At 36.9% G+C, this 26,129-nt stretch overlaps 1 protein-coding gene across 1 annotated transcript; it reads right to left on the bottom strand.

Moving 5' to 3' along the window:
- Window positions 1–21,761: 21,761 nt before the first annotated feature.
- On the bottom strand, window positions 21,762–22,694 carry LOC127690106 (olfactory receptor 145-like). The gene has a single exon (XM_052189662.1). The coding sequence runs from the start codon at window positions 22,692–22,694 to the stop codon at window positions 21,762–21,764; it is 933 nt and encodes a 310-aa protein (XP_052045622.1).
- Between the last annotated feature and the right edge of the window lie 3,435 nt (window positions 22,695–26,129).

The raw sequence follows: 26,129 nt of genomic DNA, 5'->3' as shown, positions 1-26,129 counted from the left end.
CCCATAGTCACAGAGAGTGTTCCCACTCTACATAATAGTGACACTGGATTCACCTGGTATCTAACTTATAAAGGTCAGCGTTTCACTTGGCAATGTGTCCTTAAGGCTCCTCCACATTTTTCAAGTCTCAATACCTAACTTCTTCCAATTCTCTTCTATGGAATGTACTTCAGTTGATTTCTGCACCCAATTTTTAAAATTATTACTATTTTCCTTATTAAATTTACATCCTGCTCACTGCTCTCTCCCTGTCAGCTGATTCCACAATATTTTTTTCCATCTTTCCTGCCCCTTCTCTTCTCATTGTGTGAGAGTCCCCCTTGGAATCTCCCTACCCTAGAGTTCAAGTCACTATGAGGCTAGACAATTTCTTCCCCACTGAATCCAGACATAGAATTCCAGCTAGAAGAATATGTCCCTCATACAGGCAATGCTTTTAGGATAGCCCCTGCTCCAGTTGTTTGGAATCCAATGAATACAAAGCTATACATCTGCTACATATATTCAAGGAGGCCTAGGTCCTACCTGTGCATGTTCTTCGATTGGTGATTGATTTTCTGTGAGATGCTAGGATCCAGGTTACTTGCATATGTTTTATTCCTATGGAATTCCTATCACCTTGGGGGTTGTAATTCTTTCTCCTATTTTTCCATAAGAGTCCCCAAGCTCCATCCACTGTTTGGCTGTTGGTATCTGCATCTGTCTGTGTCGCTGCTCAGTGACGTCTCTTAGAAGACATTCATGCTAGACTCTTGTCTGTAAACATAATAGAGTAGCATTAATAGTGTTAGAGATTGTTTCTTGCCCACTGTTCAGCTGATTATTTGGTGGCCATTCCCAATCTTTGCTCCAAGCCCAATCCCTGCATTTCTTGTAGACAGGATAAGGTTTGGGTCAAACCTTTTGTGGGTGGCCACCCACCTTCCAAAGAATATCTTGGATGGTAGTTAAAGTGTTTGGAAAGGTGAGTAAAGCTGCTATACCCACATGCAAATTGTCTCTTTCACACTTGTTTTATAACCAGTCAATAGAAGGTATCTACAAGCAGACTGGCTATGAGAGGATTTTGATTTGCATTAGCCTTTTATTGTTGTTGTTGTTATTGTTTTGGTTTAGTTTTGATTTGGGGAGCAGAAAATAAAGTTGGGAAGGTAGAAAGAGAGGAAGGATCTTGGACAAATTAGATGAGGTAAACTAGGAACAAAATATGTTGTCTGAAGAAAAATATTTTCAATTAAAAAAAAAAAAGAACTACCATGTTTTCTACCAAAATGTCTCTTATTTTAAATTCTGATAAATTTCCCATTCTTTCAGATCATTTTCAATATTGGAAATTTCGGGGGAGAGAATAGAATGATCTTTTCAATTTTAGTCTTGCCAATACATATAATATATTAAATGGCTTCATTTTGTAATTGCCTGTCTCTGTCTCTCTGTCTCTGTTTCTCTCTCTCTCTCTCTCTCTCTCTCTCTCTCTCTCTCTCTCTCTCTCTCTCTGTGTGTGTGTGTGTGTTTATGTAAAACACTCTAGTTGACATGAAACTGGGAGAGCATATTCTAAAAATGAGTTTGACACAATTATCATGCAGTAGCCAACATTATCCAAAATATTAGGCAATTTAGATTCTGATGACTAAGAGGAAGAAGATTCATAAGTTGTTCCATATCAAGAAAAATCCATTGCAAAAGCATAATTTTTGGCATAGGTACATGAATACAACAGTTGTGAAAAACTCATTTAACTGCTCCACCTGGGAGGAAAATGCAAGCAGATTCTAAAATCACTTCCATGTTTTTGAAAAAACTGAGATCGGTATATAATTGTCTTTTCTCTTGGAGTTATCTTAAACCATTTAGAGTTCCCCCTGGAAAAGCTTCATTTTTAGGCTATGTTCTCTAGTAGATATGTGTGTGTGTATTTTTATGATTTTTTATCTATGGATGAATGGACATGAAGTTTGCAAAGTGACATAATTTCTATTAGAAAGAGCTAAAATTAAACAGGAGTTTTGTAAAAAATTATATTTGCATAAATTAGAATTTAAAGACATCATTCAAGAGTCAAACACATTTAAAAATATAAATGATATTCTTTAATACATTATTTTTCAGATCATTGTGAAGTTTACTTATAACATTATCCCATACTTATATAACATTAGGAGAAACAAAATGCACCCTAAATAATGGCTAATGAATGAAAAGATTATGAACTTATAAGCATGCATTATTTTTATCTGATCTAGTTATCACTGGAAAATATTATTCAGTTCTATGTACATGATAATGGGGGACTGACAATTTTGTTCTAAGTTATCTTCTCAAAAATACGTACCAAACTACCTTGAGAAGATGGAAATAGAACTTCCTCCCAGAAAAAGAATGTATTTACTTGTTATTATTTTTTTAATAAGAACATTTCTGAGTGATGCAAAATGGGGCACATTTAGCAACAGGTCCTATCATTGAGAAAATTTCAAATTTTTACATCTTGCATTTAGGTCATTGATGCATTTTAAATTGACTGCTCTCAGCAAGAAAGAGAAAGCTATTGCCTTTTTTCTGCCTGTGTAATATCCTCTTTCCTAGCGCTGCTTATTCTAAAGAAAAATTTTGGCCAATGCTCATTCTTAGAATTTTTGTTTAAAATCATTTAACTGGATAAACTGTGGGTTTATTTCTAAAAATATAATACAGTTTCAAATTTCTCTTTGGTGTTTGCCAGACTTTGCTATATATTAAAAAATATCCAAAGGTATATCTCTCCAATACTTAACTAACCAGTTAAGTTAACTTTATTTAATGTTTTAGCAGACATTTTTCTCTAAGATCATATTTCCAATCAAAAACTTTTGGAATTCTAAAAGCTACATACAAAATTACAGTTTAATAATTTACTGTACCATTAACTGGAAATACTCAATATTTTGTATATAAAGCCTCAAAGCTGAAGTATTCCTTCTTGAAAGAGGATCCTAATTCTCAAGAAGTTTTTAAATTCACAATATTGGCACGGCATTGCCAAAGAACACATTATCATTAAACATGTCTGGAAGAAAGCAGAATGCCCTTTAGACAGAAAACCTCAATGCCACAAATTTAATGAGACTGCCTTTCTGTGGCTTCTTCAGGTAGGCACCTGTTTTTAATCCCATATTTCTGCCTGTAACTTCTTGTCTAGACCTATGTAAATAACTCCCAAACACCCATTGTTTCTCAGAGCCAGACTTGTACCATCTCATTCCTTTGGTTCTATGGTTAAAAGGACTTCATTATTGTTTTCCTAGAAGTCACAACTTTCACTGTGAAGCATCTGCACTTATCTCACTCATCGTCATGAAAAACAATAATGATGTATTCCAAGAACAGCAAACACAAAGAAAAAATGTGATAAAATATAAATTTCTATTAATGATACTTTAAATGAATGATTTCCTATTGAGATAGAGATATAACAAGTACCAGAGTTTTAAAGTACATATGTAACTTTGGAAATAGTGATGTGCCTCACCAGAAAAGCTTAACCAAATTTCTCAGTCCCACCATACAAAAAATATATATAATTAATTAAATAAATAAATTAATAAATGACTGAAAGTCACTAAAATAAAACAACAACATGAAATGTTACTTTGACACTCACCATAATTGCGATCCTTTAACATGGGGCTCTTGTGAGAATGCATGCATTTTTAAATTTCTACTTCAAGTTCCTACACATATGCTCTCTGCGATAGTGATTTATTTTCTTATACAATTCCTGTCTCTGTTATAGAACATATTCTTACAAAACCTTCAATCTCTCTGATAGTTTATATTCTCTTACAATCCTCCATATTAAAATGATTGGAAACAATTCTCCTGATGTTTCTTCATAGGTAGAAAAATATCAATCAACCATACACCCATAGCTGTGAGGGACTAAGCCATCATCCAAGGAGAACACAAGACTCCAACTGCATATGTACCGGAGAATTAACTTGTCAGGCATGAATGGAAGGAGAGGTCCTTGGTCCTATAAAGACTTGATAGATGCCCCAGAATTGAGGGCAGGGATGTAGGATTGTTGTGGGTAGAGGAAAAGCCTCATGGAAGCAGAGCAAAGGAGGATGGGATAGGGGGTTTCCAGGAGGTGTTGAAAGTGTGAAAGGATATAACATTTGAAATGTAAATAAAGAAAATATCCAATAAAAAAGATTTTAAAAAATGAAGATCCTTCTATTTCTTCAAAATTGTATCTTTCCTGTGCATATCTTTATATCTTTGAAAACACAGTTGTTAGAGAAAACAATATCACAAACACATAAAGCCTATATCTCACATAAAATTATATAGATACATTTTCACAAAGGTTAGGATTTTAATCTTAATAGTGGAGGAGGAAATTAATGACAGCTATACAGGAAAGAAAAAAATAAGTAATTGTTTCACCAGTAGGCACTGCAAAGAAAATGCACTAAAATAAATTCTACTATCCACTACTAATTAATTAATGATAGTGTTGTATATAACATGTGGTTGTTTATGTGTGTGTGAATAATTTTTCAATTTCTTTCTCTAAGATAATCAATAATAAGCATGAAGAGAGCAGTTTATGTCTGGCTGTTACACCCTCTAAATTCAAACTGTCTGAATGTTGTCAGAGCCTTCCTGCGGCAGGATCTTATATCAGAACAAGACAGAGATGCTGGGAGCAATAGTCAGGATACAAGGAGGGGAATGAGCATTAGGACAAATATATTGTTTTTATAAAGAATGCAAATCCATACAGATGATCCCAGTTCTTCAATTGCAGTACCCATGCAATCAGGACAACTACTGTCAGGATTGATCGTCTTTTATAAACACTACAAAGGACTTTACACTGGCAATTATACTTTATAATGATTTGGGAGGGGCAGATGCAAACTATGGTAAAACTGATGTTATTTGCTCTTTCCAGCAAAGAGCATTTGAATAGTAAAATATTTAAAAGCTGTTATCATACAACAGCACCCCAAAACAAAACCTTAGGACTACCTCAAAAAGATATCTGCATCCCAGAGTTTTTGCTGTCTGTTCAAAATTGATTCATTATATCCCCTTTCCAGTTTATTTACTTATATGTACATATTTTTAATTAATTAATTTTATTACATTCCATATTTTATTCCCCCTATCCCATCCACCCTCTGACTGTTCCACATCCCATAACTCCTCCCCACCTCCTGTCTCTATGTGGATGTCCCAATCTTCTACCCTTCCTGAGCTCTAATCTCTCTGGGGCATCCAGTATCTTAAAGGTTAGGTGCATCACCTCTGAACAAGCACAGATCCTACAGTCTTCTACTCTATATGTGTTGAGGGCCTCATATAAGCTGCTGTATGCTGCCTGGTTGGTGGTCCAATGATTCAGATATCTGAGGGAGTCCAGATTAGTTGAAAATGCTGATCCTCCTACAGGGTTACCCTTCTCCTCAGCTTCTTTCAGCCTTCCCTAGTTCAACAACAGGGGTCAGCTTCTGTCCATTTGTTGTGTGCAAATATCTGCATCTGACTCTTTCAACTGCTTGTTGGCTCTTCCAGAATGCAATCATGCTAGGTCCATTTTTATGACAACTCCATAACATCAATAATGGTGTTAGGCCTTAGGACCTCCCTCCCAATGAGCTGGATGCCACTTTGGCCTGTCGTTGTACCTTCTTTACCTCAGGCTCCTCTTCATTCCAGATGGGAATGATTATGGTTCAGAGTGACTGTAGGATATACCCCCTCTCCCTCATTTGATGTGTTGTCTTCCTACTAGTGGTGGGCTCATATATGTATATTTTAATTTGAATGTATGCAAATGTGAGTGTGTGTGTGTGTGTGTGTGTGTGTGTGTGAGTGTGTGTGTGTGTTTGCAAACATTCATGCATTTACTTATGCATGCTAGTATTCAACAACCAGTTTATTTCCTTGGCCATCTTATAACTATTATTTCCGATTCTATCTACCTATCTTTGAACAAGAACTTGGTGATTAAACTAAGATTGCAGGCCAGTGAGCTTAAGGAACAGCTTAACCGTAGCTGTCCAGTGTGTTAATTGGAAATGCCTTCCTTCCATCACAGTTTGTTTTTTTGTGAAGAGGGGTGGGGGTCTGCAGGGTTTAATTAGGCTCTATGCTACTTATAACTCTTTTATTTATTATGTTATCTTCCCAACCTCATCTTTAATTTAAAGTGATTGATCAATAGGACAATTATACCATGCTTTTGCAGTGAATGAAGACCATGATTTTTTTTTTAATTTTTTTTATTCGATATAATTTATTTACATTTCAAATGATTTCCCTTTTTCTAGCCCCCCACTCCCCGAAAGTCCCGAAAGCCCCCTTCTCTTCCCCTGTCCTCCCACCCACCCCTTCCCACTTCCCCGTTCTGGTTTTGCCAAATACTGTTTCACTGAGTCTTTCCAGAACCAGGGGCCACTCCTCCTTTCTTCTTGTACCTCATTTGATGTGTGGATTATGTTTTGGGTATTCCAGTTTTCTAGGTTAATAACCACTTATTAGTGAGTGCATACCATGATTCACCTTTTGAGTCTGGGTTACCTCACTTAGTATGATGTTCTCTAGCTCCATCCATTTGCCTAAAATTTTGAAGATGTAAAAATATTTACAAAAGCAAAGATGAAGGGAATTATTTGTATTTTAAAATTCCTTGGGAGAATTCACTGATTTCATGCTGTGGTTTTATGTGTAAATTGAAGATTCATGTTTTAAAAGTCCATTGTTATTAGAAAATGGGAGGACGAGCAATCTCAATTAAGCTGTACCCTGAAGATCTCTCAAATATTTCTCCACCAAACAGGCAGAATATACCAGCTGATATGCAGCTCTAAACACGCAAATAATAGAGGGCAGCCAGGTCTCTGTTCATTCAGAGATGATGCACCTAACCCTCAAGATACTGAAAACATCAGGGAGTGTAGAGGTCAGGTGGAGGTTGAAGGTAGGGACATCCATGTGGAAAGACGGGGCAAGGGAGGTATGGTATGTGGAAGTGTCAGAGGGTGGACCAGCATTGGTGGGGTGGGGAAAAGAATATGAAGTATATGAAAATAACTAGTAAAAATATTTATTAAATAAAAGAAAATGGTGAGTCCTTCCACTTCAGTGTTTCTCATTTAAAAGATTATTTTCTATATCATTAAAAGTTTGATTTGAAGAAATTAATACTTTTTCTGAAGTGGGTAATCACATTTTATTTCCTTTAATTTTAGTTTTTATTGGATATTTTTATTTACATTACAAATGTTATCCCCTTTCCATATTTGACACTCAGAAACTCCCTATCCCATTTACGCTCCTCCCAATTCTATGAGGGTATGCCCCACAAACCCACACACTACTTCCTCCCTGTCCTTGCATTCCTCTACATTGGGGCATTGAGCCTTCAAAGGACAAAGGGCCTCTTTTCACGCTGATATTCAACAAGGCCACATTCTGCTGCATATAGGGCTGGAGCCAGCAGTAATTATTGGTAGGTGGTTTAGTCCCTGAGATATCTGGGGAGTCTGGTTGATTGATATTGTTTTCTTCCTATGAAATTGCCATCACCTTTAGCTCCTTTAGTCCTTTCTCTAACTCTTCCATTGGGGACCCCTTGATCAGTCGAATGGTTGGCTGTGAGCAACCTCCTCTGTATGCATCAGCCTCAGCAGAGCCTCTCAGGAGACCAGTATATCAGGCTCCTGTAATCATGTACTTCTTGACCTCCACAATAGTGTATGCATTTATTGACTGTATATGGGATGAATCCCCATTGATACAGACAGGAGGGAATATGGATGGAATAGAATTGAATATCCAAAAATGAACACACATACTTATAGTCACTTGATCATTGACAAGGATCTAAAACCATGCATTGGAAAAAAGACAGCATTTTCAACAGATGTTGCTAGTTGAATTGGTGGTCCTCATGTAGAAGAATTCACATTGATCCATTCTTTTATCCTTATACAAACCTCAAAGTCCAAGTGGATCAAAGTCCTCCACATAAACCAGAAACAATGAATCTAATAGAAAAAAAAGTGGGGAAGAGCCTAGAATACATGAGCACAGGGGAAATTTCCTGAACAGAACACCAATAGCTTATGCTCTAAGATCAAGAACTGACAAATGAGAGCTCATAAAATTGGAAAGCTTCCATAAGAAAAAGGACACTGTCAATATTTCAAAATAGCAATCAATGGATTAGGATTTTTTTTAACAATCCTACATGAAAAAGAGTGCTCATATACAGTATACACAAAGAAATCTAGACTCCATCCCACCAAATAACCCTTAAAATTGGAGCACATATCTAAACAAAGAGTTCTCATTTGAGGAATCTTGAATGTTCAAGAAGCACTGAAACAAATGTACAACATCCTTAGTCATCAGGGGAATGGAAATCAAAACAACCCTGAGATTCCACCACACACCAGTCAGAATGACTAAGATAAAATACTCAGGTGACAGTAGATTCTGGCAAGGATGTAAAAAAAGAGAACCCCTCCTCCAGTTTTGGTGGAATTACAAGTTGGTACAACCACTCTAGAAATCAGTCTGGTTGTTCCTTAGAAACCTGTTCTTAGTGTTTCCTGAGGACCCAGCTATAGCAGTCCTGGGCATATTCCTAAAAGATGTCCTAACATATACCAAGGACACATGTTCTACTATGTCCATAGCAGCCTTATTGAAATAGCCAGAAGCTTGAAAGAGCCCAGATGTCCTTCAACAGAGGAATGGATTAAGAAAATGGGTACATTTATACAATGTGGTACAACTCGGGTATTAAAAAAATGAATTCATGAAATTCTTAGACAAATGGAAGGAACTAGAAAATATCCTAAGTGAGGTAATCTAATCATAAAAAAATATACATGGTGTGTATTCACAAATAAGTGAATAGTAGCCCAAAAGTTTGGAATACCCAAGATACAAATCATAGACCATATGAAGCTCAAAAAGAAGGTAGATCAAAGTGGGGGTGTTTCGGTCCTTCTTAGAAGGGGTAACAAAATACTCATGGGAGCAAAGGAGGAGTCACACTGTGGAACACAGACTGGAGGAAAAGCCAAACAGATAATAATATTCTGGACTCATATTGACTACAACTAAATAATTCACTAAAGATGATATTCACTGAACAGATGTGCTATGGTTTCTGCTTCCAATGTCCTAGAGGAGGCGTGAGAACCATCTTTAATAACACATAGATGGAAAATCTCTGTTTCTAGTGTTGCCAAGTTATAGTGATGCTCCTGATCTGAGGACATTAGTTTGGGAAGCCCTTACTTCATTTCTTGCAGAGGCATTTTACATTGTGGGAATAGATAAGTGTGATCATTATGCTTCCAAGTTCTACAGATTCTCATAGACAATGCTGTGATTCATTATAGAATAAGTTTCCTGGAATATTTCAGCTGTCACTGTAAATTTCATACCACACTCAACACATCTTCATTTTTATTATCATGAAAACAGTTTCATAACAAATGTGTTGGGCATATTACAAATCTGTTCAATAAAAAATGAATGTTGAACATCGGAAAACATGGAATACATTGATTACAGACATCTGCAATTATTCACCCATGTTAAAAAACAGTCTGGTAGTGCAAAAAGTGAGTTAGTGTAACAACTGGAACACTGTCAAATCAAATGGCATATGGTCACCAAAGAAAGTAAATCAGGAATAGAGACAGACTATTTGACTCATAACTTTAAAAGAAGACACATAGTAAGTGTACCATCAAATGACATGCTTTTATTTATTATTTATGCAATTTTTATTTGGACTTTTTCCAATTAATATTTCAAAATTGTGATAGAATGATAATGAAAGGAAGAATTTATTTACTTACTGATATTTTCAAATTGCTAAATAGTGAAGAATGAAAGCTTTCCAATACAGGGATCTAAAAATCCTACTACAAATTAAAAAATTTATAAATCCTCCTTTTCAAGTTAGCCAGGGAAGGGGTAGATGGGAGAACAGGGGGAGGAAGGAGGTTTATGTGACTTTCGGAGAGTGGGGGGTCAGAAAAGGGGAAATCATTTGAAATGTAAATAAAAAATTTATTGAATAAAAAAGCAATTAAAAAAAGAATATAAATGAAGTATCCTGAGAATAACCCTGGTATCATGAGGAAGACTTAGATATCACCTTGATTCCAAGGTGATACAGTACAAAGTTAATATCCTATACTCATTGGAAATCTTTCTAAACTGCTGATCATAATTCACAAAGCTATTCCTTAACACTCTGAAAAATCACGGGGAAGCAAACACTTTTTCTTTATTTCATGCTGGTCAATGGGCGTCTCTTGTAATTTTACATAGTTTACTGCTGTCCTTCATGCTGCTACAGTTAAAAAATGAGACTTCGTGGTCTCTTCTCTGGACACAGACTTCAGAAATAAAGAAGGGATGGTGTTGCTGCATTTTGATGCTTGACTGTGATGTCTGTCTATAGCTTTGGGGACCAATTCTCTATTTAGTTATGCCTTCTATTTTAGGAAATGTACCTCTCCTCTGCATGTGCTAATACTGAACTCCACTCTGACAGTAATCTTCATCTCTTAAGGGAAATCTGATGCTTTTGTTAGTTTTCTTTTTCCCACATTCCTTTAAGGTAATATTCCACAGAGTCTATTTCCTTTATTGTCTACTGTCTCATTATATTAATGTTTTTTTAAATAAATATTTTTCTCACGGTCATCTCTTGCATTTATAAATCTGGATAAAACTTAGGAATCACCCAGATAATAAAATCATAAAATCACATTTATTGTTCTATGTGAAGTATGGTACTCTTTTATTTATACCACTCAAGAGGTAGACACAGGCAAATCTCTGTGAGTTTAAGGCTAGCCTGTTTGTACAAATTAAATATGAGTTCATTCAGTGCTACAACAATAATATATTTTCTCAAATAAACAAATAAACCAACAAACAACATTCATGATATTGCAATTCAACATAATTTTTTAAAGCAACTACTAAAAAATTCTGAGTGGGTGCCAAGCTTGTTCATTAACAGTTTAGTAACAAGACGAACTTTTTTTCCAGTAAAAAACTTGGTATTAAGTGGTTAAAAAAAGCAAGCAAATAAAATCGTTAAAGGAAACATGTAAAGGTATTATCTATATATTAATGAAAGTAGTGGAAATTTAATCATGTGTGAGTTTGACTTATTTTTGTTTGTTTTTTTTTCAGTATTTAATAATTGCTATAGCCAAGTACATGGGTGGAAAATCAAGTAGAAAGGAATGGTATACACAAATGAAAATTCAAATAAATGTAAATTAAAACAACTTTCATATATCATCCCATTGCATTCAAAGTCATTGTTATCAAGAATTAAAAGGAAAGCAAAGGGCAGATTCTATTAGCAACTGAAGATGGACCTCTAGTCTTCAAACATATTTAAAAATTATAAATATGTATTAAGTCATTCAAGGTTTAACAATCCCAGAAAATAATAATAATTTTCTATTTTTTTAAGTACTATTTCAAATGTTTGATATATATGTATATATATGCATATATATATACATGTGTGTACATGTATATGTATATGTACACATACATATTTCTTATATATGAATACATATGAAAATATATAATTGTTCCAAATCACAATTCATCAGACTTTGTACTTAGTTTGTAGTGACTATGCTACTTTAATTAGAAATTGTGGAAACAAATTACCAATTATTCTGATTTTATTTGTAATTTAAAATAAAACCCTACATATGTTGTTTATGACTAATAATGCTAGACAATAGATATCTCTGGAGCAGTCTTGGCCACTCACTCCAACTCTCCTGCCCTGCCAGGCTTCAGCACCATGTCTTGGTGGGGTCCCTGCTCTGTGCATTTTCTCAGGATGCTGAGCTACTCTCTCCCATCCAGCTCTGACAGCATCTAACCTGTGATTTCTCACTGCCATCAGCAGTCTACATTCCAGTAACCAAGAAAATCATAACTCTTAATGCTTAATTAGTTAGTCATTTATATTTATGTATATTAAACTCAAAATTACAAGATGCCAATTTACAATGATAAAAGTCTTTTCCCAATATCTCTAACCTTATGAAACACACAGAAAAAGATCACAAGCCAATATTCATCTACTCCTGCTGTGTCCTCTTTCTTCCATGCCCCAGTGTTAGCTCGCTGACTCCCTAACTCCTAGCTCCATCTCCTCTTTCCTGTCAGCTCACAGGCCTTTCACTGTCTCAATATGATTGGACAGGAAATATCCTGCAATAGATATCAACTGTGAAGTAATTATAATAAATAAAATGAAATATTCATTATCTGACATAATTGTTTCTTCTTTGTAGCCTGAAACATAAAATTTGTTTCTCTTTAATTAAAAAAAATCATTAACAAGAGTGGCTATGTGGTAAGTTGGACTCAACTGTAATTTTCCTGATTGAAACCATATACATGATCTGCCTTCTTGCTCTCTTCTGCACAGATCACTATACTGCTGGTAATTCTTATTCTATTACAAAATGAGAAAGCACTTATTATATCATAGTTGGATTTATATATGAAAGTATTCAATGTTTTGTAACATAACATTAACTTTTTTTGAAATGAGAAATACACTAGAAGAAAAAGTATGGAATAGTGAAAATTGTCTGTGTATTCATTACATCAAAAATATGGTATCAGTCATTTGGAGCAGTTGTTAAATTATAACATAAAACAAAAACCTAAGATAGTGAAAAATATTCTCAAAAATAAAAGAACTGTCAGAAACACCACCCATGCCTGGAAGGGGTACTACAGAGCAATCTTGATAACAACTGCATAGTATTGATACAATAACAGGCAAGTCGATCAATGGAATAGAATTGAAGACCCAGAAATGTGCCCACCCAACTATGATCACTTGATCTTTGAAAAAGGAGCTAAGATGATGCAGTGGAAAAAAAGAGCATTGTCAACAAATAGTGCTTGTCAAATTGATCCATTCTTATCACTTTGCACATATCTCAAGTCTAAGTGGATCAAGTCCCTCTACATAAAACCTGATACAATGAAATTAATAGAAAAGAAAGTGGGGACGAGTCTTGAATACTTGTTTACATGGGGAAAAGTTCCTGAAGAGCACACCAATGGTGAATTCTCAAAGAACAGACAAATGGTAAAGCATAAATTTGCAAAGCTTCTGCAACACAGAACACTTTCAATAAGACCAAATGGCAACAAACAGATTGGTAAAAGAACTTTTTCAATCCTACATCAAATAGAGGGCTAATATCCAATATATACAAAGAAGTCAAGAAACTAGAATCCAGACCATAAAATATCCCTAATAAAAATGGGCTATAAGAGCTAAATGAACAATTCTCAACTGATGAACCTTGAATGGTTGAGAAGCACCTAAAGAAATGTCCAACATCCTTAGTCATCAGGGGAATACAAATGAAAACAACCCTGATATACCACCTCACAACAATCAGAATGGCTACAGTCAAAAACTAGGTGACAACAGAGGCTGGTGAGGATGTGAAGAAAGAGGAACACTCCTCCATTGTCAGTGAGGTTGCGAGCTAATACAATCACTCTGGAAATCAGTCAGGAGATTCCTCAGAAAGATGGACATAGTATTACCTGATGACCCAGGTATTTCACCTATCTACATACACCCAAAATGTGCTCTAAAATAAATCATGGACACATGCTGCACTATGTTCACAACCGTTTTATCTATAAAAGCCAGAAGCTGGAAAGAACCAACATGTCCTTCAATAGATGAATGGATACAGAAAATGTGTACATTTGCACAATGGAGTTCTACTCAGCTATTAAAAGCAATGAATTCGCTCTGGGCGGCGGCGGCAGTGCAGCAGTAGCTGGTCCAGCTGAAGGGCCATCAGCAGCGGAGCCAGGGCGACAAAGGGACCAGTTAGGCCCTGCGCCCACGACCACTGACCTTCGCTGACCAGCCGGGCGGCAAGCAGCTGCAGTTGTGCTGCGCCTTTCCTTCACGGAGGCCACTTCAGAACTCGGCCTCCCACCAGTCAGGAGAGGTGCATCCATCTTGGTTCCGGACTCCGGGGATCGGACAGACTGAGGTACACAAACATAATCTGAGGCCAACACCGCGGTGGTCTGAGCCCGACGGGCGTTGGCCTGCACCCAGGCCCTGGGCGGGTCGGGGGACCATTGGGGCGCCAACCCAGCCAGGGTTTTTTTTTTTTGCCCAGGCCTGCTTGCGCGCCGCCGCCATTTTGCCTGCAGGACAACAGAGAGCTCTGGCGGGCAGACCTGTAACAGGCATAGCCTGAGGCTAACAAAGCGAGGGTCTAGGCCCCAAAAGGCACAGGACTGACCCCAAGGACTGGGCGGCTTGGTGGGCCATCTGTGAGTCAACCAGCCCAGGGGATTGTTAGCACAGTAGACTCTCCCGGCGCTTTCAGGGAGCGCAGGCGTGCACGCCCGCCATCCTAGTCACCTGGCAGACCCAATTAACAGTCATAGACCTAGGGGAACTTTGCTCGGACCTTGGCCTCCCAGGCTTTTGCCTGGACTCAGGGACTGGGCGGCCAGGGTAACCTTGTATGCGACAGCCCGGTTGGCGGATCGGCTGCCCAGCAGAGTGAGGGGAACACAGGGGAGATCACAGCAGCATACACCATCGGCACTCCCTGGGGGTGCACACAGGCTCCATCTGGTCCACAGACACAATCTGGGGCAAGGCCTCAGGCGGAAGCCCTCAGCCCTACTCCCTCTGCTTCCGGATCCAGATCAGCCTGGGGGGCAGCACCACATCTCCAAGTCCTGCAAGTGGCTAGCTGGGCTTCCGGGAAGCCAGCTGGGAGAAGTCAGTGTGCTCCAGTGAATCCAGCGGGCCCCAGCGGGAGCCTTCGGGTGCCTGCTTTGGGATCTGAACAGCCTGGGCAGCAGCACCCTGTCTACAAGCAGTGCAGGAGGAAAGCTGTGCACCAGAGGCCAACTGGGAAGGGGCAGCTTACACTGGTGAGTCCAGCACTGACAAGACAAACTAACACCAGTGAGAACTAGATGGCAAAAGGCAAACGCAGGAACGTCACTAACAGAAATCAAGGCAATATGGCAACATCTGAACCCAATTCTCCTCTACCAACATGTCCTGGATACCCCATCACACCAGCAAAAATAGATTTGGATTTAAAATCACTGGTCATGATGCTGGTACAGGAACACATGAAGGACATACTTAAAGAAATTCAGGAGAAAATGGATCAAAAGTTAGAAGCCCTTGCAAGGGAAACACAAAAATCATTGAAAGAAATCCAGGAGAATACAAAAGCCAACAAGGAGGAAATGCAAAAAACACTTAAAGAAATACAGGAGAACTTTGGTCAACAGGCTGAGGTCATGAAAGACGAAACACAAAAATCTCTTAAAGAAATACAGGAGAACTTTGGTCAACAGGCTGAGGTCATGAAAAAGGAAACACAAAAATCTCTTAAAGAATTCCAGGAAAACACAAACATGCAAGTGAAGGAGCTAAGCAAAACCATCCAGGATCTAAAATCAGAAGTAGAAACAACTAAGAAAACTCAAAGGGAGACAACTTTGGAGATAGAAAGCCTTGGGAAGAAATCGGGGTACAGAGATGCAAATATCAACAACAGAATACAAGAGATAGAAGAAAGAATCTCAGATGCTGAAGATTCCATAGAAACCATGGACTCAACAGTTAAAGAAAATGCAAAATGCAAAAAGCTTGTAACCCAAAATATCCAGGAAATGCAGGACACAATGAGAAGACCAAACCTAAGGATTATAGGCATAGATGAGAGTGAAGATTTACAACTTAAAGGGCCAGCAAATATCTTCAATAAAATTATGGAAGAAAACTTCCGTAACCTAAAGAGAGAGATGCCCATGAATATACAAGAAGCCTACAGAACTCCAAACAGACTGGACCAGAACAGAAATACTTCCCGTCACATAATAATCAAAACACCAAATGTTCTAAACAAAGAAAGAATACTAAAGGCAGTAAGAGAAAAAGGCCAAGTAACATATAAAGGAAGACCTATCAGAATCACAGCAGACTTTTCACCTGAGACTATGAAGGCTAGAAGGTCCTGGGCAGATCTCATGCAGACTCTAAGAGAACACAAATGCCAACCAAAGCTACTATATCCAGCAAAACTCTCAATCACCATAGATGGAGAAACTAAGATATTTCATGACAAAACCAAGTTTACCCAATATCTATCCACAAACCCAGCCCTAAAAAGGATAATAGGAGGACAACACCAATACAAGGAGGGAAACTTCACCCTGGAAAAAGCAAGATAGTAACCTTTCATCAAACCCAAAAGAAGATAAGCATTCAAATTTAAAAAATAACGTCAAAAATGATAGGAAGTAACAATCACTATTCCTTAATATCTCTTAACATCAATGGACTTAATGCCCCCAATAAAAAGACACAGACTAACTGACTGGATACATAAACAGGACCCTACATTTTGCTGCTTACAGGAAACACACCTCAGGGTCAAAGACAAACACTACCTTAGAGTAAAAGGCTGGAAGACAATTTTACAAGCAAATGGTCTCAGGAAACAAGCTGGAGTAGCCATTTTAATATCAGATAAAATTGACTTTCAACCCAAAGTCATCAAAAGGGACCCTGAGGGACACTTCTTGCTGGTCAAAGGAAAAATACAAAAAGAAGAACTGTCAATCCTGAACATCTATGCCCCAAATGCAAGGGCACCCTCTTTCATAAAAGAAACTTTATTAAAACTAAAAGCACACATTGCACCTAACACAATAATTGTGGGTGACTTCAACACTGCACTTTCCTCAATGGACCGATCAGGAAAACAGAAACTAAACAGGGACACAATGAAACTAATTGAAGCTTTGGACCAATTAGATTTAACAAATATATATAGAACATTCTATCCTAAGACAAAAAAATATACCTTTTTCTCAGCACCTCATGGTACCTTCTCCAAAATCGACCATATAACTGGTCACAAGACAGACCTCAACAAATATAAGAAGATAGAACTAATCCCATGGCTCCTATCTGATCACTATGGAGTAAAAGTGGTCTTCAATAGCAACAGGAACAACAGAAAACCTACATACACGTGGAAACTGAACAATACTCTACTCAATGATACCTTGGTCAAGGAAGAAATAAAGAAAGAAATTAAAGACTTTTTAGAACATAATGAAAATGAAAACACAACATACCCAAATCTATGGGACACAATGAAAGCAGTGCTAAGAGGAAAACTCATAGCCCTGAGTGCCTCCAAAAAGAAAATGGAGAGAGCATACATTACCAGCTTAATGACACACCTGAAAGCCCTAGAACAAAAAGAAGCTATTTTGCCCAGGAGGAGTAGAAGGCAGGATATCATCAAACTCAGGGCCGAAATCAATCAAGTAGAAACAAAGAAAACCATACAAAAAATCAACAAAACCAGGAGCTGGTTCTTTGAGAAAATCAACAAGATAGATAAACCCTTAGCCAGACTGACCAAAGGGCACAGAGAAAGTATGCAAATTAACAAACTTAGAAATGAAAAGGGAGATATAACAACGGAAACTGAGGAAATCCAAAAAATCATCAGATCCTACTACAAGAGCCTGTACTCAACACAACTGGAGAATCTGGAGGAAATGGACAATTTCCTTGACAGATACTAAATACCAAAATTAAATCAGGACCTACTAGACCATCTTAACAGTCCCATAATGCCTAAAGAAATAGAAGGAGTCATAGAAAGTCTTCCTACCAAAAAAAGCACAGTACCAGATGGCTTCAGTGCAGAATTCTACCAGACCTTCAAAGAAGAGTTAACACCAATACTCTTCAAACTATTCCACAAAATAGAAACAGAAGGAACACTACCCAATTACTTCTACGAAGCCACAATTACGCTGATACCAAAGCCACAAAAAGATCCAACAAAGAAAGAGAACTTCAGACCAATTTCCCTTATGAACATCGATGCAAAAATACTCAATAAAATTCTTGCCAACCGAATCCAAGAACACTTCAAAACGATCATCCACCATGATCAAGTAGGCTTTATCCTGGGAATGCAGGGTTGGTTCAATATACGGAAATCCATCAATACAATCCACTACATAAACAAACTCAAAGAACAAAACCACATGGTCATTTCATTGGATGCTGAAAAAGCATTTGACAAAATTCAGCATCCCTTCATGCTTAAAGTCTTGGAGAGAACAGGAATTCAAGGCCCATACCTAAACATAGTAAAAGCAATATACAGCAAACCGGTAGCCAGCATCAAACTAAATGGAGAGAAACTTGAAGCAATCCCACTGAAATCAGGGACCAGACAAGGCTGCCCCCTTTCTCCTTATCTTTTCAATATTGTACTTGAGGTACTAGCTCGGGCAATTCGACAACATAAGGAGGTCAAAGGGATACAAATTGGAAAGGAAGAAGTCAAACTATCATTATTTGCAGACGACATGATCGTCTACCTAAGTGACCCAAAGAACTCCACTAGAGAGCTCCTACAGCTGATAAACAACTTCAGCAAAGTGGCAGGTTATAAAATCAACTCAAGCAAATCAGTGGCCTTCCTATACTCAAAGGATAAGCAGGCTGAGAAAGAAATTAGGGAAATGACCCCCTTCACAATAGCCACAAACAGTATAAAGTATCTTGGGGTGACTCTTACCAAACATGTGAAAGATCTGTATGACAAGAACTTCAAGACTCTGAAGAAGGAAATGGAAGAAGACCTCAAAAAATGGGAAAACCTCCCATGCTCATGGATCGGTAGAATCAATACAGTTAAAGTGGCCATTTTGCCTAAAGCTCTATACAGATTCAATGCAATACCCATCAAAATCCCAACTCAATTCTTCACAGAGTTAGAAAGAGCAATTATCAAATTCATTTGGAACAACAAAAAACCCAGGATAGCTAAAACTATTCTCAGCAACAAAAGAAATTCTGGGGGAATCAGTATCCCTGACCTCAAGCAAAACTACAGAGCAATAGTGTTAAAAACTGCATGGTATTGGTACAGTGACAGGCAGGAGGATCAATGGAACAGGATTGAAGATCCAGAAATGAACCCACACACCTATGGCCACTTGATCCTTGACAAAGGGGCTGAAAACATCCAATGGAAAAAAAGATAGCCTTTTCAACAAATGGTGCTGGTTCAACTGGAGGTCAGCATGCAGAAGAATGCGAATTGATCCATCCTTGTCTCCTTGTACTAAGCTCAAATCCAAATGGATCAAGGACCTCCACATAAAGCCAGACACTCTGAAGCTAATAGAAAAGAAACTGGGGAAGACCCTTGAGGACATCGGTACAGGGAGAAAGTTTCTGAACAGAACACCAATAGCGTATGCTCTAAGAGCAAGAATTGGCAAATGGGACCTCATAAGGTTACAGAGTTTCTGTAAGGCAAAGGACACCATCAAGAGGACAGATCGGCAACCAACAAATTGGGAAAAGATCTTCACCAACCCTACATCAGATAGAGGGCTAATATCCAATATATATAAAGAACTCAAGAAGTTAGACTCCAGAAAACGGAACAACCCTATTAAAAAATGGGGTACAGAGTTAAACAAAGAATTCTCACCTGAAGAACTTCGGATGGCAGAGAAGCATCTTAAAAAATGCTCAACTTCATTAGTCATTAGGGAAATGCAAATCAAAACAACCCTATGATTTCATCTTATACCAGTCAGAATGGCTAAGATTAAAAATTCAGGAGACAGCAGGTGTTGGAGAGGGTGTGGAGAAAGAGGAACACTCCTCCACTGCTGGTGGGGTTGCAAATTGGTACAACCACTCTGGAAATCAGTCTGGCGGTTCCTCCGAAAACTGGGCACCTCACTTCCAGAAGATCCTGCTATACCACTCCTGGGCATATATTCAGAGGATTCCCCACCATGTAATAAGGATACATGCTCTACTATGTTCATAGCAGCCCTATTTATAATTGCCAGATGCTGGAAACAACCCAGGTATCCCTCAACAGAAGAGTGGATGCAAAAAATGTGGTATATCTACACAATGGAGTACTATTCAGCCATTAGAAACAATGAATTCATGAAATTCTTAGGCAAATGGATGGAGCTAGAGAACATCATACTAAGTGAGGTAACCCAGACTCAAAAGGTGAATCATGGTATGCACTCACTAATAAGTGGTTATTAACCTAGAAAACTGGAATACCCAAAACATAATCCACACATCAAATGAGATACAAGAAGAAAGGAGGAGTGGCCCCTGGTTCTGGAAAGACTCAGTGAAACAGTATTCGGCAAAACCAGAACGGGGAAGTGGGAAGGGGTGGGAGGGAGGACAGGGGAAGAGAAGGGGGCTTACGGGACTATCGGGGAGTGGGGGGGCTAGAAAAGGGGAAATCATTTGAAATGTAAATAAATTATATCGAATAAAAAACAAAACAAAACAATGAATTCTGAGAATTCTTAGGCAAATGGATAGAAATAGAAATATCATCTTGAGTGAGGTAACCCAATCCCAAAAGAATATGCATGATATGTGTTCACTGATAAATAAATATTAGTCCGGAATCTCAGAATACCCAAGAATCAATTCACAGACCACATGAAGCACCAGAAGAAGGACGATCAAAGAATGGATGCATTGGTCCTTCATAGAAAGAGTAACAAATAATCACAGGAGCAAATACAGAGAAAAGTGTAGATAGAGACTGAATGTAAGGCCCTCCAGATAATATTCTTGGCTCATATAGATTGCATCTATATAAGTCACTCAAGATAATTTTCACAGAACAGCTATGCAATGGGTTCTCTTTGCAATGTCCTTGAGGAAGCATGGAAACCATCTTTAATAACACAATGGGGGAAAGTCTCTATTTCTAGTGTTGCCAAGTTACAGCGATTCTCCTGAAATGAGGACATTAGATTAAAAAGCCCTTACTTTGAATCTCTCAGAGGTGCATTACATAGTGGGAATAAACTAGAGTGATAATTATGTTTCCTAGTTCTATAGATTCTCATGGATCACTCTAAATGATTCATTACTTAATAAGTTTCCTGGAGTATTTCAGTTGTCATTGTAAATTTCAGATGTCATTCAAGATATCTTCATTTGTTTTCATCATGAAAACTGTGTCATAACCCACTGGGATGGGCATAATAGAAACCTGAACAATAAATATAAATGTTAAAGATCTGGAAAACATGTAATACATTGCTTAGAGACATCCGCAATTATTCAGCCATGTTATTAAACAGTCTGGTAGTATAAAAAGAGTTACTGTAACAAATAGGAACATAGTCAAATCAAAGGACATGTGGTCACCAATGAAACTAAATCAGGAATAAAGACAGACTATTTGGGTCGAAACTTAAAAAGAAGACAAATAATATCTGTACCCTCCAATGACATGCTTTTATTTATTATTTATGAAATCTTGATTTGCATTTGTAAATTTGTAAAATAATTAATACTTTTGAGAATGTGATACGATGATAATGAAAGAAATAAGTTACTCACTGATGTTCTCAAATTGCTGAAATACAGAACCATGAAAGCTTTCCAATGGTAGGGATCAAAGAAAACCAACTAAAACTTAATCAAGTTACAAATTCTCCCATCCAAGTTAATCCCACATACATACAATACAGAGGAAAAATCCAGAAAAAAATATATTACCATGTATACAATAATTCCTGGTGTTACAGATAATACTAAAAAAGAAACCAAACTCTGTTTAAAACTTTCTTTTGGTTAAAGTTTTTTTCAGAGCAATTTTAACATCTTTGTTCCTAAGACTATAGATTAATGGATTCATCATGGGGACTACAATGTTATAAAACACAGAAGAAATTTTCCCCTGGTCCAAAGACCCAGGTGTGGAGGGCTTTAAATACATATATGCACATGATCCAAAGAACAGAGAAAGAGCTATTATGTGAGAGCTACATGTGCTGAAGGCTTTGGACCTGCCTTCTGTGGATCTGATTTTGAGGATGCTTGAGAGGATGAAGCCATAAGAGATAAAAATGATGAGAGTGGGTACAATGATGTTCTTTCCTGCTACAATGAACATCTGTATCTCATTAACAAAGGTGCTGGTGCAGGAGAGCTGGAGCAAAGGGAAGAAGTCACAAAAATAATGATTAATGGTGTTTCCATCACAGAAGATCAGTCTCAGGAGACCTCCAGTGTGGATCATTGCATCAGAAAATCCCACTAAATATGAAGCAAGCATAAGATTACAACACACCTTAGGAGACATGACAATATTGTACATAAGTGGATTGCAAATGGCCACATAGCGATCATAGGCCATTGCTGTTAGCACATAAAATTCAGAAATGCCTAAAGAGGCAAAAAAGTAGAACTGTGCCATGCATCCCTCATAAGAAATATCATTCTTCTTTAGTACAAAGTTTATCAGCATTTTCGGTGTAACAACTGAACAATAACAAAAGTCTATGCAGGACAAATTAAAGAGAAAAAAGTACATTGGAGTGTGAAGGTGAGAATTCAGAATAATCAGGAGGATCAAAGCAAAATTACCCAAAGTGGTTATCATGTAAGTCATCAGAAAGACTAGGAAAAGAGGTATTTGTAGCTCAGGCTGGCTTGTTAACCCCATCAGGATGAACTCAGTGACCAGAGAAGCATTTTCCAGAGCCATTCTTTTGTAAGAGGATCTTTAGGATGAAACAAAGATAAAAATAGGTAACATAAATAAACATAACACAAAAACTTCTCTTGTATAAATGGGGTATGTATTAGAAATTTCTGAAATTTATTAAATTAAAAAAAAACACATTCATTGTACCACCTTACGCAATGTCATAGTCTATAAATTTAAACATGAAGTATATTCTAGAGCGTCAACAACAATATATATAAGCTGACTAGATTACTATCATACACAATACAGCTATTAGAAAAATTAAAGGAAAAATGTAAAGCAGGTTGTGCAAAGTCAAATTGCCCTGATCTCTTTAATATTATTTCTTTGACATGGCTTCTTCCTTAAACTGGAAGATGCTAGAGTAAAGTTAATGAAGTTTGTCTAAATTTAACCCTTGCATAACATAAACATAAGATCTTAATTGTATAGATAGTTAATTTAGTGTACATTTTACACTTATAGTTTAAAAGAGAACAAAAGATGTTGACATATTAACTTCTTATACAATATAACCAATGGTTTATTGTGCATACTTTAAAATGTAGAAAGTTTGAAATAGGCAATAACTAGAGAAGTATCTGTTGCATCAATATTGAGTTATAAGGATCACTTTTACTAGTACTTATAAGGTTTAGCTGAGTCTGTCACTCTATCTCACTCTATCTCTGTTCCTGACCATGTGTCTCTCTCTCTGTCTCTGTTTCTGTCTTGTTCTGTTTTCTTGTGTGATACTCTCTCTCTCTCTCTTTCTCTCTTTCTCTCTCTCTTTCTCTCTCTCTCTCTCTCTCTCTCTCTCTCTCTCTGTTTTTAGAACATGCATGTATTTTACTAGCATGTTATTAACAACAAAATAGGCAAGTTGAAAAGAATTCACTTTGGTATACAGTTATTGTGAACCACCTTACAAGTAATAATCTCTACTTGGATGATCTTTGTCAGGCACACAGCTACCATGCTAATAAGGGCCATCCATATAAGGATCTTTAGTGGATTCAGGTCAGTTCCTGTTGCTAGAATGCATGTTCTTGAAGTTAGCTCTAGCATTCCTGTTGTGCTTGGGATTTCTAAACATCTAGAAATTCTTTTGAGTGGACTACATTCATTTCTAGTTTCTCATTGATGGATCACTCTCAGGTTTAGTTAGCAGTCCCCTCACAACAAAAATCATGAATTCAGAAGTAAGCTCAGTCTACTCAAAAAAACTTGTACTTGTTGATTAAGACACCAAAAGCAACTCCTATTTTATTGACTCTACATAAATCTTCTGCTCAGTTTTCAAGATATTTCCTAGTGAAATTTGGTGAAATTTTATATCTGTGAAAATTGGAAAAGAAAGAAAGACCTTGGGTCTTGGCTTCTGCTCAATACCAAGCCTTTCTGCAAACAAATTGTGCTGAAATCAAAAAGTGGAAAACACTTTGTATTATCTACAGTATGTGTAAATTAAGAGTTTTGTCCACAAACATAGATCATGGGATGTTGGTTACTGAAGGTAATGGGAGGGAAAAATCAGAATAAATTAGTAAATTGATGTCAAATGTCACTGTATGAATAAGAAAATAATACTATAAATAAAAGATTTTGGTTTTAAAGCTATAAGGAGTATATGCTAAAAAGAAATACCATTCAATTGGAAAAGATGCCAAGACCTAGAGATCTACTTTTCAACATATTAATAGGAATAATGCTTCATTGTAACCTTGAGTTTATTAACAGGGTATATCTTGAGGTTACCTTCTGAGTGGATACATTTTAAAAACAAATGAAATCAGTCATGTATTTAAAAAGAAGCCACATTTACATCAGTTCTATTGTTTAGCATTTCATAAACACATGAATTAAAACAAATGTCACACATGAACACTTTAGAGTTTAACGATATCTAACTGAAAGTGCCTATTAAAAAAGTAAAATACTGGAGTGGAATTCAAATGTACACTCCTTTAGTGAGAAAAGCATTCTTGCTTACTTACAGGTTTTATTTACCCCGGTATCCTGAGGAGGACCTAGATGTTCTTGATTCCATGTTGATACAGGACATTATTAATATGCTATATTCACTAGAAATCTTTCTGAACTACTGATCATAATTCACAAAGCTATTCTCTAACACTCTGAAGAATCACAAAGAAGCATATACCTTTTATTTTTACCATGTTGGCCACTGGACAACACTGGACATGTTATATAATTACTGCTCTCCAACATGTTGCTCTATTTAAGGAAGGTGTGTTTTTTTTCTCTCTTCTCTGAACACAGGCCTCAGATTTAAAGAGGGAATGGGGTTATATGATTTGCATACCTGTCTGTGATATATGTCTAAATATTTAGGGGCTAGTTCTCCATTCAGTTATACATTCTCCTTTAGGGAATGCACTTCCTCTGTGGGACCAATACTGAACTCCCTTTTGACAGTCATCTATGTCTCTTAAGGGAATTCTGATGCTTCTGTTGTTTTCTTTTTATTCCCATGTACTTTCATGCTAATATTCCACAGAGTCTATTTCTGTTATTGTCTACTCTCTCATTATTTTTATGTTTCTTTTAAAGGAAGTCACCTTCTATTAAATATTTTCCTGAATGCCATGTCTTGCTTTTATAGATTTGAGTAAAACTCAGGAAGTCATCCATGCTAGGTATGTGCTTTACCATGAGCAATATACCCAGAGATCCAAAACCGTAAAAATCACATTTATTGCTCTGTGTGAAGTAGGATACTCTTTTATTACACCTCTCAAGAGGTACAGTCAAGCAAATCTCTGTGAGTTCAAGTCTAGCCTGCTTCTACATATTAAATTCCAGGCCATCCAGGGCTACATAATAATATATTTTCTCAAACAAAACAACAACAACAACAACAACAACAAAACCAGCAAACAACATCACATTTATGGTGTTACATCTCAAATTAATATTTTTAACAATTACTAAAAAATTCTGAGGGGCTCCCTGACTTGGTGATTAACAGTTTAGTAATAAGAAGAATAATTTTTCCAGTAAAAAATACCTGTTACTGAGTGGTTGCAAAACAAGTATAATCTTTAAATATAATATGTAAAGTTATTTTATTTTCTACATATTAATGAGAGTAGTGAAAATGTAATCACATGTTAATTTTATTTATTTTTGTATATTTGTTTTCTTTTATTTTCAGCATTTTGAAATTATTATAGCCTAGCATGTTGGTAGAAAATGAAGGAATAAAAGGAAGGTAGATACAAATGAAAATACAAATTAATATAAATTAAACAACTTTGATATTTTATGTCATCAAATTCAGAATGACAGTTTTCAAGTGATCAAATGAAAGCACAAGGGCAGATTCAAGTAATACCTGAGATGGAACTGTAGTCTTCAAACACACTTACAAATGATGAATATGTATAAAGTTCATCTGATATTTAAAAATCCCAAAAGATACTATTTATT

Source organism: Apodemus sylvaticus, chromosome 7 (genome assembly GCF_947179515.1).
Source record: "Apodemus sylvaticus chromosome 7, mApoSyl1.1, whole genome shotgun sequence".
NCBI classification, from domain to species: domain Eukaryota; kingdom Metazoa; phylum Chordata; class Mammalia; order Rodentia; family Muridae; genus Apodemus; species Apodemus sylvaticus.
The sequence above is the reverse complement of the archived record's forward strand: the minus strand, read 5'-3'. Positions and strand labels throughout refer to the sequence as shown.

Coding starts and splice junctions, on each gene's coding strand:
- LOC127690106 (XM_052189662.1), bottom strand. CDS start 22,694: ATGGCTCTGGAAAATGCTTCTCTGGTCACTGAGTTCATCCTGATGGGG.